At 48.9% G+C, this 14,204-nt stretch overlaps 1 protein-coding gene across 1 annotated transcript in view; it reads right to left on the bottom strand.

Moving 5' to 3' along the window:
* Nucleotides 1-14,204, bottom strand: part of myo5aa (myosin VAa) — a 169,314-nt gene that overhangs the window by 45,199 nt on the left and 109,911 nt on the right. Inside the window, exons 21-26 of the mRNA XM_078427407.1 lie at nucleotides 11,631-11,870; nucleotides 10,078-10,326; nucleotides 7,883-7,976; nucleotides 5,633-5,778; nucleotides 3,967-4,092; nucleotides 1,823-1,963 (exon numbers count right to left, since the gene is read on the bottom strand). Coding sequence (XP_078283533.1) covers nucleotides 1,823-1,963; nucleotides 3,967-4,092; nucleotides 5,633-5,778; nucleotides 7,883-7,976; nucleotides 10,078-10,326; nucleotides 11,631-11,870 — 996 coding nt within the window. The remainder of the gene's footprint in view (nucleotides 1-1,822; nucleotides 1,964-3,966; nucleotides 4,093-5,632; nucleotides 5,779-7,882; nucleotides 7,977-10,077; nucleotides 10,327-11,630; nucleotides 11,871-14,204) is intronic.

Here is a 14,204-nt window from a genome sequence, read left to right as displayed (position 1 = left end):
AATGTAAACCAGCATCTGCAGTTCTCTCCTCCAGAACTCTCCCCTTGATGGGATTACAATCAACCTTCACACCCTGAACACTGCTGCCTCCTGCTGGCTGCAGTTTGCAACACTCTTACACTCGGACAAGAGCTACGGCTGTATTTGTGTCTGATCAAACCTTACTGCGGTTGTATGTTTATAGAAAGTAGTTGCCAGTGCTCTGGGGAAAAGGACATATTGCCAAACCATTGCCTCCACGGATGCAGCCTGACCCATTGAGTTCCTCTAGCGTTGTGTGTTTTGGGCATGGGTTTAAGGTGAGAGTGGGAAGATTTAATACGAACCCAACTTCTGCAAGGTGGGTATAAGGGACGACTTGCCAGAGGAAGTAATTGAGGCAGGTACAACAATAACATTTAAAAGTTACGGTACGGGCGGCACGGTAGCGCAGCGGTAGAGTTGCTGCTTTACAGCGAATGCAGCGCCGGAGACTCAGGTTCGATCCTGACTACGGGTGCTGCACTGTAAGGAGTTTGTACATTCTCCCCGTGACCTGCGTGGGTTTTCTCCGAGAAAAAAAAATTGTCCCTAGTGGGTGTAGGATAGTGTTAATGTACGGGGATCACTGGGCGGCACGGACTTGGAGGGCCGAAAAGGCCTGTTTCCGGCTGTATATATATGATATGATATGAAAAGATGTTTGGACAGGTGCATGGATCGGAAGGGCTTAGAGGGATATGGGACAAACGCGGACAAATGGGACTAGCTTAGATGGGGCATCTTGGTCAGCATGGATGAGTTGGGCCGAAGGGCCTGTTTCCTTGTTGTATCTCTAAATTCAAGTGTACCTGCAACCGCGTTGTACGATTCCATAACACTAAAGTGGAAGAGAGCAGTAACCAGGCAAGGCTTAAGTGGTCACCTAGGATGCTGGCATTAACACACCATTGGCCTGAATCCCCCACTGACTGAATACTGAAATGGATTGAGCTTTGAAGGATGCAGGAAGGGCAATAGTTTCTGCACCAGGGTTGGTGGAGGGAAGGTTTTGACGCTCATAGAACTGCAGGAGCGGGTTTACAACAAGAAAAAGCCACAAAGTGCTGGAGTAACTCAGCAGGTCAGCCAGCATCTCTGGAGAACATGGACAGGCGACATTTAAGGAGATTTAAGAGCCTTCTTCAGACTGATGCGTGACATGGCTGAGAACTATATTCTACACCCTTTGCTCTTTCTGCTTTACTTGAGTTTGGCTTGATTGTATTTATGCATAGTAATATTTGAGGCCTTTGTCCCATCCCGGCTCTCTCCCCCCATACAATCAGTCTAAGAAGGGTCCCCATTCGAAAAGCCACCTATCCATGTTCACCAGAGATGTTCCCTGACCTGCTGAGTTACTCCAGCACCTTGTGTCTTTTTTGCAAACCAGAATCTGCAGTTGCTTGTGCCTATGTATCATTTGATAGATTTGATACAGAAGGCTGTGGAGGCCAAGTCAATGGATATTTTTAAGGGGGACATTGGTACGATTCTTGATTAGTACGGGTGTCAGGGGTGATGGGGGGTAAGGCAGGAGAATGGGGTTGTGAGGGAAAGATAGATCAGCCATGGTTGAATGGCGGAACGTACGTGATGGGCAGAATGGCCTAATTCTGTTCCTATAACATAGAAACATAGTAAATAGGTGCAGGGGGAGGCCATTCGGCCCTTTGAGCCAGCACCGCCATTCACTGTGATCATGGCTGACGTATGAACTTAATGGTCTGATTGTACAGCATGCAAAGCAGAGATTTTGCACTGTTGCTCGGCACATGTGACAATAATAAACGTGGACCGTTACCTTCTTGCTTCGCAGTGCCTGCTCCTCTTTCCCGTCCAGCTCGTCCTGCATGGCTTGCTTCTCCAGCTCCAGCTCCGTCACACGTTTCTGTAGCTTCAAGACCAGGGACATGTCCAAAGCCCCCTTCCGCTCTGGAAACTCCTGCAACAAGCAGAACAGTCTGAAGAAGGGTCTCGACCTGAAACGTCACCCATTTCTTCTCTCCTGAGATGCTGCCTGTCCCGCCGAGTTACTCCAGCATTGTGTGAATAAATACCTTCGATATGTACCAGCATCTGCAGTTATTTCCTTACAGAACAGTCAGGGATACACACTGGGGGGAAAAAAACAGATGGTGCACCCTTCTCCATGGGCAGAACACAATGTGCTGGAGGGACTCAGCGGGTCAGGCAGCATCTGTGGAGGGAATGGACTGGCCACGTTTCAGGTCTGGACCCTTCTTCAGACTGATGGAGCAGGGGAAGGGGTAATCTCACAGGAAAGTCATAGACGGTACTTTCTATGACATTTTCCCACCATCCCAGACTGAAGAAGGGTCCTGACCCAAAACATCAATCGGCCATTCCCTCCACAGATGCTGCCTGGCCTGCTGAGTTCCTCCAGCACTTTGTGCTCCGCTCGTCTATCCAGCAGTTGCTGTGTCCACCCTTGTAGAGAAAAAAAAGAACTGCAGATGCTTTTATATCAAAGAAAGACACAAAGTGCTGGAGTAACTCAGCAGGTCAGGCAGCATCTCTGGAGAGAACTGAAGAAGGGTCCCGACTCGAAACGTCACCCATCCTTTTTTCTCCAGAGATGCTGCCTGGCCCGTTGAGTTACTCCAGCACTTTGTGTCTTTCTTTGTGTCTAACCTTCCTTCCCTTAGCACTGGTACCAGGGATTAAAGATTGGACTGAATACCTTCTGGGTTGCCAACTGAGCACATGCGTCACATCCCTCCTGTCTGCATGCGTCTTCCCCCTTCAAATAAGATCACGCCAGGGAGAACCTATTCCAATTCCACCAACAGATTACCTGAGTCCACCGTTCCATCCTTCAAAGATAGACACAAGATGCTGGAGTAACTCAGCAGGACAGGTACCATCTCCCGCTGAGTTACTCCAGCATCTTGTGTCTATCTCTGGTTCAAACCAGCATCTGCCGTTCCTTCCCACACGCCCCAACCTTCATCTAGAACTACAAACGCCAAAGAGAACGTTAATGTCTCACCCACGCACCAATGGACTTTGGTTAGTTCCTGGCCTCCAGTATGATCTCAAAGTTACCAACTCCCTTATTAGCACCAGAGAGAGATGCAGCACGGAAACAGGCCCTTCAGCCCATCGAGTCTGTGCTGACCATTAACCACCCATTGACATTCATCCCACACTGATCCCATTTTTAACTCTTCTGACATTCTCTTCAGCTCCCTCCCTGATTGAATCCCTCACCTGCACACTTGGAATAATTTACAGCAGCCACTTAACCTACCAACACACACTAAGGTTACCCAGTATTACTGATTATCAATTCATTGTATGATTGATTATTGTCCGTTTCTCTGTGTGTTGTTGTGTTCACGGGCTTCGTTGAGTTACAGCACATAAGCAATGTTCCATTGCTGGGATATGTGACAATCAAACACTCTTGATCGACTTTACCCTTTCTGTGTTGCTACCAAAATGGGCAATTTACCTGTCTACCTGTCACATTCCTAACCACCACGTACCTTTGCAGTTGGACAGTGTCCTACCTGAGGCTCCCATCCCAGCCCACCTGGCTTTCTGTAATCAGTAATCCTGAACATTATAGCTTCTATCTTTTGGTCTGAGACTGGTGAAGGTTGAAATGGCTGCTGTCCAGTATTTGTAGGACCAGCACACCTAACCTTGCCTTTCAGCAGATCGGCCCTGGATCCACAGTACTTCAAGGGAACAAGTGGCACGGCGGTAGAGTTTGTACGTTCTCCCCGTGACCTGGTGGGTCTTCTCCAGGTGCTCTGGTTTATTCCCACATCGCAAAGACGTACGGGTTTGTAGGTTAATTGGCTTCAGTAAATTGTCCCTGGTGCAGGATAGCATTAGTGTGCGGGGATCGCTGGTCGGCTAAGACTCGGTGTTTCCACGCTGTATTTCTAACTCGGCCGACAAAAGAATGGAACCAACCTCTGTTCTTCTCGTCACGTCCTCGGATTCTCCAGGCTCTGAGGACAAGAGGGAGTTGTAGGTGTACTCCGACTCATTGCTGCTGTGGGTCGAGTCTGTCCTTCTGTGCCCGGGCTTGGTTACGCTCTGCAAAAGGAGTGGGCAATCTTCAGTGAGTAACGCACCTGAATCTGGGGAAAACTGCAGATCACACAAAGGTTTGGTGCAGAATTGGCAGCAGCGGTAGAGTTGCTGCCTTACAGCACCAGAGACCCAGCGTCGATCCTGACTAGGGGAGCTGTCTGTCCGGAGTTTATACCTTCTCCCCATGACCGGCGTGGGTTTTCTCTGGGAGCTCCAGTTTCCTCCCACATCCCAAAGATGTACAGGATTGTAGGTTAATTGGCTTGGTGCGAATGTAAAATCGTCCCTCGTGTGTAGGATAGTGTTAGTGTGGGGGGATCGCTGGTCGGTGCGGACTCGGTGGGTCGAAGGGCCTGTTTCCACGCTGTATCTCTAAACTAAGATGCCCAAAAGCCAGATCTTAAAGTCTTTCAGGATATCACCAGGATTCGAGGGCCTAGGCTATAGGGGCATGGGAGGGGGGGGGGGGGGTGTTGGGCAGGTTACAATGCTTCCATGGAGCGCAGGAAAGTGAGGGGTGATCTTATAGAGGTGTATAAAATCATGAGGGGCACAGATAGGGAGAATCCACTGTATCTTTTTCCCCAACAAAAAAACTGCAGCAAGTAAGAATTTCATTGTTGGGAAATGAGAATAAAACACACTTGACATGTGACCCTCACGAACTGGAGGGCATATGTTTAAGGTGAGAGGGGAAAGGTTTAATAGGAATCTGAGGGGCAGCTTTTTCACACAGAGGGTGGTTGGTAATGGAATGAGCTGCCAGAGGAGCTAGTTAAGGCAGGTACTATAACATTTAGAAGACACTTGTACACTGAGCCTTCCTCAGTCATAGAGCCGGTACGCGGTTAGGAAAGGATTATATATGGGCCAAATGCAGGAAAATGGGCCTAGCTGGGATGGGGCATCTTTTGCGGGGATGGACCTGTTTCCCTGCTCTGTGACTGAGGAAGAATGGGGTGGGGGGAGGTGAGGATAAAGGAAACAAGGGTCTTTGGACCAACGCTGTCCAAATAAACTCTGTGGAAGTTATGGAAGGTGCCAGTGTGAGTCAGTTGGAGAGGGTCTATAAACCACCTGGATTCAGATTAAATCAGAGGGTATTTTTTTGGATAGAGTAAGTAGCAGGACAAGGTCTTGAGGAACAAGTCCAATGGCGAGGCAGAGGTTGAGGTGGGAAGTTGGTGTTGGAGGAGTGGAGAACCTTGCAGGTAACGGGTGCTGGAAGCTGCAGAGATGGGTCTTTGGGAAGGTCACAGTGGGTTGGAGAGAGCAGTGAGTTCAATGGGGAACTGCTGATCTATGGCAAAGTGACACTGTGCCATTGAGGAGTGGTGTGGAAGCACATACGATAGTGGTATTGAAGAGGCTTTGAGATCGGCGCATGGATATGCAGGGAATGGAGGGACATGGATCACAGGTGCAGGCAGAGGGGATTAGTGTAACCTGGCATTGTGTTCGGCTTGGGCATTGTGGGCTGAAGGGCCCGTTCCTGTGCTGTTCTGTTCTGTGCTCCAAACATCAGTGTGTGGAAGGTACTTACAACCATAGACATTTCTTCTTTCAGGTTGTCATAGCGCTCCTCCAGTTTGCAGAACTCGTTGAGCAGAGACTGATACCTGGATCTTTCATCATTAAGGTCAACCTGAAGCTGTTTGGTCTCTTCTTCATTCTGTTTTTCCATTGATTCTGGGGGAGAAGCAGAGCGCTATAAGAGGTTGAACTTATTGGAACATAAATGCAACATAAAGACTTTAGACGTCAGAGATGCAAACATGCCCTGTGGCCCACCGAGTCCGAACCAGCGATCACCGCGTACACCAGCATTATACTACACCCTCGGGACAACTTACAATTTTATTGAAGCTAATTAACCTGCAAACTTTTATCATGGAGTGTGGGAGGATCCTGGAGCATCCGGTCAAAACCTGTGCTCTCGCACGGAGATCGTACAAACTCTGTACAGACAGCACCCATAGTCAGGATCTAACCCGGGTCTCTGGCGCTGCAAGGTAGCAACTCTACCGCTGCGCCACCGTGCCACCCATGGATAAAGGCATTGGGACTGGACCACATGTATTTATCACTTGTCAATGCAAGTTTGGTGTCAGCGCACCCATGTTAAACATTGTTATAAATGTGATGATGTAGTAAGTGTGATGTTCCAGAGTACGGGACATTGGTGCAAGACACCAAAGGCATTAAACAGACAATACCCACTGCGACTCACACATTAAACTGGATCATTCCATGCGAGGGTGAAAGTGGAAAGATCACAGGTCCTGGGCTGACCCTCGCACCCAGGTCTCTGGCGCTGTAAGGCAGAAACTCTACCGCTGCGCCACTGTGCCGCCCCAAGGATTCAGACCATTTTAGAGCTACTTGTTAGCCCAGAGATATAGGTTTTCGTTTAGTCTGGAGATGCAGCATGGAAACAGCTGGCCTTCGGCCCACAGAGTCCGCACCGACTAGCGATCCTCGCACATTAACACTGTCCTACACACGCTAGGGTCCATTCATCATTTTACCAAGCCAACAAACCCTGTACGTCTTTGGAGTGTGGGAGGAAGCCAAAGATCTCAGAGAAAACCCGCACAGGTGATGGGGAGAACGTGCAGACTCCGTACAGACAGCACCCACAGTCAGGCTCGAACCCGGGACTCAGGCGCTGTGAGGCAGCAACTCTACCGCTGCGTCACTGTGCCGCCCAAAGGCCAGACGTCAGTCTAAAAACGGTTTGCGGTCATTAATAATCTGTCTGAACCTGACTACACTAGAAGTAGACAATAGACAATAGACAATAGGTGCAGGAGTAGGCCATTCGGCCCTTCGAGCCAGCACCGCCATTCAATGTGATCATGGCTGATCATTCTCAATCAGTACCCCGTTCCTGCCTTCTCCCCATACCCCCTGACTCCGCTATCCTTAAGAGCTCTATTTAGCTCTCTCTTGAATGCATTCAGAGAATTGGCCTCCACTGCCCTCTGATGCAGAGAATTCCACAGATTCACAACTCTCTGACTGAAAAAGTTTTTCCTCATCTCTGTTCTAAATGGCCTACCCCTTATTCTTAAACTGAGGCCCCTGGTTCTGGACTCCCCCAACATTGGGAACATCTTTCCTGCCTCTAACGTGTCCACCCCCTTAATAATCTTATACGTTTCGATATCTAACATGAACTGAAAAAAAACATGGAGTTTTAATTATATATATTTTTTAATCTGTAAAGGACGATGTTCTCAAAGTGTTGATTTTCCCACAATCTTCATGTCCTGTTGGACAAAGTCTACTGCTATGATCTCACAGTCAGATTTATAAGATTTATAAGTCTTTCCAGGAGAGACAGAGGTTCACCTGCACCTCCTCCAACCTCATCTATTGCATCCGCTGCTCTAGATGTCAACTTCTTTACATCGGCGAAACCAAATTCAGGCTCGGCGATCGTTTCGCTCAACACCTTCGCTCAGTCCGCCTTAACCAACCTGATCTCCCGGTGGCTGAGCACTTCAACTCCCCCTCCCACTCCCAGTCTGACCTTTCTGTCATGGGCCTCCTCCAGTGCCATAGTGAGGCCCACCGGTAATTGGAGGAACAGCACCTCATATTTCGCTTGGGCAGCTTGCAGCCCAGCGGAATGAACATCGACTTCTCCCACTTTAGGCTGTCCCTCCCTTCCCCCCCCCCCCCCCCCCCCTTCCCAGTTCTCCCTCTAACTTCATGTCTCCACCTATATCCTTCCTTTGTCCCGCCCCCCTCCACTACGTTTCACCTGCAAGAGCAATGGAGGACTCACCTGTTATCTCTTTGGCCTGCTCCTGGATTCGGCGATTCAGATCATTTTTCTCGTTCTTCAGCAACACATTCTGCTCTTTCAGCTGGGACACCACCTGGGGTGAAGGAACAAGGGCAATGTTAGTCGCTTCACCTTTGACGGTCCACAGAGATGGAAAGGGTGCAGAGAAGGTTTTACAAGGATGTTGCCAGGACTGGAAGGCCTGAGCTATCGGGAGAGGGTGACCCGGCTAGGACTACACTCATTGGAGCGCAGGAGGCAGAGGGTGAATCATATAGAAGGGCATAAAATAAGGGGAATAGGTAGGGTGAATGCACAGAGTCTTTTTCCCAGGGTTAGGGGAATCAAGAACTAATAATAATAATAATAATAATAATATATTCCTTTATTTGTCCCACACCGGGGAAATTTGCAGTGTTACAGCAGCAAAGTGGATAGCAAGAGACATTCATTATAAATAAAAATAAAGATAAGGATAATTGTCATCATTTACTGTGTTTTTTTTAATACTGTTACTGCTAACTGGTCTGTTGACTCGTCTGCTGGGAGCAGTGCTGGTTGGGCAGTCTCACAGCAGCGGGAAGGAAGGACCTCCTATATCTCTCCTTCACGCACTTGGTGGTGAAGGAGTCTGTCAATGAAGGAGCTACTCAGTGTAGTGACAGTGTCCTGCATGGGGTGGGAGTCGTTGTCCAGCAGCGATGTTAGCTTTGCCATCATCCTCCTCTCTCCCACCACCTGCGCTGAGTCGAGGGGGCAACCCAGGACAGAGCTGGCCATCCTGACCAGCTTGTCGAGTCTCTTCCCCTCCGCCGCTGAGATGCTGCTGCTCCAGCAGACCACTCCATAGAAGATGGCCGATGCAACCACCGTGTTGTAGAAGGTCCTTAGGAGTGCCCCCTGCACTCCAAAGGACCTGAGTCTCCTCAGCAGGTAAAGTCTGCTCTGGCCCTAGAGGGCACAGATTAAAGGTGAGAGGGGAAACATTTAATAGGAGCCTAAGGGGCAACCTTTTCCACACAGAGGGCGATGGGTATATGGAATGAGCTGCTAGAAGGACAGGTTAATGAATAGGAAAGATTCAGTGGGATATGGGTCAAACACGGGCAAATGGGACAAGCTTAGATGGGGCACTTTGGTCGGCATGGACGAGATGGGTCGAAGGGCCTGTTGCCAATCTGTATGACTCTATGATTGCCAATTCCACACCACATGACAATTGTCTGTGCACCCTGATTACACTGAATCTCCCGATTCTATTTAAAAAAAAAGCCACAAAAGTGTTTGAATCTCACTCAAGGAAGAATTGAGATCTCTGAAGCCACAGAAAATAAAATAATCTTGAAGGAAAATAGTGCATCTGGAGATACTTGTGAAGAAATATTGCGCGATGCTAACTTAACTTTATGAAAGTGTGATCATATCCATCGTATGATAAATATAAGAAGTCAGTGAGGCCGCATTTAGATTATTGTGTCCATTTCTGGGCACCGTTACAGGAACGATGTTGTCAAGCTAGAAAGGGTGCAGAGAAGATTTATGTTGCCAGGAACTGAAGGTGTGAGCTACAGGGAGAGGTTGAGCAGGCTAGGACTCTATTCCATGGAGCGCAGGAGGATGAGGGGTGATCTTATAGAGGTGTACAAAATCACAAGGGGAATAGGCTGTGCAGGTGCAGAGAGTCATTTTCCCAGGGTACTGGGAATCGGGGACCAGAGGACACAGGTTTAAGGTGAGGGAGGGAAAGATTTAATAGGAACCCGAGGGGGAACCTTTTCATACAAAGGGTGGTGGGCGTATGGAACGAGCTGCCGGAGGAGGCAGTTGAGGCATGTTCTATCGTGACGTTTAAGAAACGTTTAGACAGGGTAGAATAGGTTTAGAGGGACATGGGCCAAGCACAGGCAGGTGGGACTGGTGTAGATGGGACATGTTGGTCGGCTGTGGGCAAGTAGGGCCTGTTTCCAATGTTGCATGACTCCGACTAAGAAGTTTTATGAAGGCTTCCACCAGTGTTGTGGTGCTAATTGTTTAGGTGCCAGAGGTGTCACTGTTGCCGGAGTGACCACTGTTAAATTGCCCGCAGTTTAGTTTGGCTTTTTGTTTTACAGAGGTACTGGAGCGGTGAACTCTGGCAACACTGCACCCCTGGCTCCCACACAACGTGCAGTGCTCACGATACAGGACATCCTCACCACATCGGTCTCTGCTTTGTACTTGTCCGAGCTCTCCTCGAGACGCTTCTTCTGAGCCTGGGTTTCCACCAGCTCCTTGCGCAGTATGACGATCTCCTCCATCAGGCACGTGATCTTGTTGGAGGACACCTTGGCGCTGCCCTCGTTCACGCGCAGGCGGTCAACCTCCGTCCGCAGCTTGTCTGTCTCGTGGGCGTACGTGGACTCCAGGCTCACCAACTTCTCCAGCAGGGATTTCATCTCCTTGGTCTACATTGGAAGACAAAGACGGCGGGGCGCCACAGTGAGAATCAGCGGCCTTTCATTCAGCTGCCGCGTCGCCTCCACAAGGGGCTGAGACACATCTCTGCACACAACCTCATGGGTGGCTCAACACCCGAACGTCAATGGACAGCAAAGGGGCCAGGGGAAGTCGTTCAATCAAGATTCAAGATTCAATTTATTGTCACATGTACCAATTAAGGTACAGTGAAATTTGAGATCCTACTCAAATCACGTACAATAACAACACGCTGTGTGCAGTTTTGGTCTCCAAATTTGAGGAAGGATATTCTTGCTATTGAGGGCGTGCAGCGTAGGTTTACTAGGTTAATTCCCGGAATGGCGGGACTGTCATATGTTGAAAGACTGGAGCGACTAGGCTTGTATACACTGGAATTTAGAAGGATGAGAGGAGATCTTATCGAAACGTATAAGATTATTAAGGGGTTGGACACGTTAGAGGCAGGAAACATGTTCCCAATGTTGGGGGATTCCAGAACAAGGGGCCACAGTTTAAGAATAAGGGGTAGGCCATTTAGAACTGAGATGAGGAAAAACCTTTTCAGTCAGAGAGTTGTGAATCTGTGGAATTCTCTGCCTCAGAAGGCAGTGGAGGCCAATTCTCTGAGTGCATTCAAGAGAGAGCTAGATAGAGCTCTTAAGGATAGCGGAGTCAGGGGGTATGGGGAGAAGGCAGGAACGGGGTACTGATTGAGAATGATCAGCCATGATCACATTGAATGGCGGTGCTGGCTCAAAGGGCCGAATGGCCTCCTCCTGCACCTATTGTCTATTGTCTATTTTAAATACATGCGGACACAGAAAGGATGTGGATGGGAAAAGTTCAGAGGACCAAGTGCAGGCAATTTGGGGCTCGCTCAATATGCCAACTTAGTCGGCATGGACAAGTTGGGCTGAAAGGCCTGTTCCCATGCTGTACAGACCTGACTCTCACAGGTGAATACAGCACAATAACCCGTCCTTTGGGATGTCGAATGCAAGGGCAAAGTACACAGTTAAGGGCAAGACCCTTTTAACAGCATTGATGTCCAGTGGGGACTTGGAACCTGCTGCCAGGGGTGGTGGTGGAGGTGGATATGTTAGGAGTGATGAAGAGGCTTTTAGATGGGCACATGGCGATACAGGGAATGGAGGGGACAGATCATGTGGAGGCAGAGGAGATTAGTGCAATTGGGCATTATGCTCGGCAGGGACATTATGGTTCGTGTGCTGCATGTTATCCACTACAATGACAGGGACTCCAGCAGTTGACTGGGTGCACTGGGTGGTACCTGGTGGTTGACTTTGCACTGCAGCTGCACGATCTTGTTCTCCATGCCGATGTTGAGGGTCTTGTAGTGTTCCACCGAGCGAGCTTCGATCTTCAGCTTCTTCAGCTCGCGCTTTGCCATCATGCGGCGGTAGCAGCACTGGAGGTAGACGATGGCGTTCTGGGTCCTCAGGTACTTGCGCCTGGCCATCCAGCCCCGCGCGCGCTTCTGCAGAATGGTGGCCTTCTGTTCCTGGAGGACCTGTTCGGGAAAAGGAAGCGTTTTAAAAGGGTACTTGGAGTTCCAACCCAAGCTTTAAATTGGCCGCACCTCAGTGTGGTAGTGATCTTTGAACGGTCAGACAGCCACATTCATAGACGATCTTTCCATTGACTGAATTACTGTTTGTTGAGGAAAGGAGCAGCAGTAGAGTTGGTGCCTTACAGCTCCATCCTGACTACGGGTGCTGTCTGCAACCACGTGGGTGCTCCGATCTCCTCCCAAATCCCAAAGACATAAAGGTCACCAACGGTGATGAAACAAACTACAGAGCGGAGGTGCAGAACCTGGCGGACTGGTGCTCTGATAACAACCTGTCCCTAAATACCACCAAGACCAAGGAGCTAATCATCAACTTCCGTAGGTCACACAACGGGGAATACGCCCCGATCCTTATCAACGGGGACAGTGTGGAGAGAGTGTCCAGCTTCAAGTTTCTGGGCACTCATATTTCGGAGTTACCTAACATGGTCCACTAACACTGCTGCGCTGGTCAAGAAGGCACAGCAACGACTGTTCTACCTAAGAACACTGAAAAAGTCTGGTCTACCCCAACAGCTGCTGACGACCTTCTACCGCTGCACCATAGAGAGCATCCTAACACATGGCATCCCTGTGTGGTATCTCAGCTGCACGGAGGCAGAGAGGAAAGCTCTTCAGCGGGTAGTCCATAGAGCTCAGAGGACTATCGGAACACAGCTACCAGCCTTGGAGGGCATCTATCAACACACGATGCCTCAGAAAAGCCACCAGCATCCACAAAGACTCTTCACACCCCTGCAACGGTCTGTTCAAACTTCTACCATCGGGCAGACGATACAAGGCCTTCTACGCCCGCACCTCCAGACTCAGGAACAGCTTCATCCCCAGGGCCATAGCTGCTATGAACCGGTCGTGCTGAGCCGGATGGTCACATCGCACAGTGAACCGGCACAGATCTACTTGCACTTTATTCTGTTTTTAAATTGTTTCATTGGGTTGTTTAAATTAATACTGACTAGCTAATTGATTTATTGCATCGTATGGGAGGCACATTCCCAATCTCGTTGTACCCCTGTACAATGACAATAAAGATATATTGTATTGTATTGTTTGTAGGTTAATTGGATCGGTAAAAATTGTAAATTGTCCCTAGTGTGTGGGATAGAACTAGTGCATGGGTGAGATTGCTGGTTGGCACGGATTCAGTGGGCCACTGTTCCTCTAAATGAAAATGTTAGCCACCAACTTTTATCCAACTCATGAAGCAGCTAATTCGGTGATACAAAGTAAAAACTAAAATACCGGCACGGGCCTACGTTAAAACAATTTTCGCTTAGCATTATAACTAATGTCACACAAGTTGGACTAAGGTTTAGGTCTGTTATTGTCACGTGTTCCAACTTACAGTGAAAAACTTTGTTTTGCATCCTATCAATAGACAATAGACAATAGACAATAGACAATAGGTGCAGGAGTAGGCCATTCAGCCCTTCGAGCCAGCACCGCCATTCAATGCGATCATGGCTGATCACTCTCAATCAGTACCCCGTTCCTGCCTTCTCCCCATACCCCCTCACTCCGCTATCCTTAAGAGCTCTATCCAGCTCTCTCTTGAAAGCATCCAACGAACTGGCCTCCACTGCCTTCTGAGGCAGAGAATTCCACACCTTCACCACCCTCTGACTGAAAAAGTTCTTCCTCATCTCCGTTCTAAATGGCCTACCCCTTATTCTCAAACTGTGGCCCCTTGTTCTGGACTCCCCCAACATTGGGAACATGTTATCTGCCTCTAATGTGTCCAATCCCCCAATTATCTTATATGTTTCAATAAGATCCCCCCTCATCCTTCTAAATTCCAGTGTATACAAGCCCAATCGCTCCAGCCTTTCAACATACGACAGTCCCGCCATTCCGGGAATTAACCTAGTGAACCTACGCTGCACCCCCTCCATAGCAAGAATATCCTTCCTCAAATTTGGAGACCAAAACTGCACACAGTACTCCAGGTGCGGTCTCACCAGGGCCCGGTACAACTGTAGAAGGACCTCTTTGCTCCTATACTCAACTCCTCTTGTTACGAAGGCCAACATTCCATTGGCTTTCTTCACTGCCTGCTGAACCTGCATGCTTCCTTTCATTGACTGATGCACTAGGACACCCAGATCTCGTTGAACTCCCCCTCCTCCTAACTTGACACCATTCAGATAATAATCTGCCTTTCTATTCTTACTTCCAAAGTGAATAACCTCACACTTACCTACATTAAACTGCATCTGCCATGTATCCGCCCACTCACACAACCTGTCCAAGTCACCCTGCAGCCTTATTGCATCT

This window comes from Rhinoraja longicauda, chromosome 33 (genome assembly GCF_053455715.1).
Source record: "Rhinoraja longicauda isolate Sanriku21f chromosome 33, sRhiLon1.1, whole genome shotgun sequence".
Classification (NCBI taxonomy): Eukaryota; Metazoa; Chordata; class Chondrichthyes; order Rajiformes; family Arhynchobatidae; genus Rhinoraja; species Rhinoraja longicauda.
The sequence above is the reverse complement of the archived record's forward strand: the minus strand, read 5'-3'. Positions and strand labels throughout refer to the sequence as shown.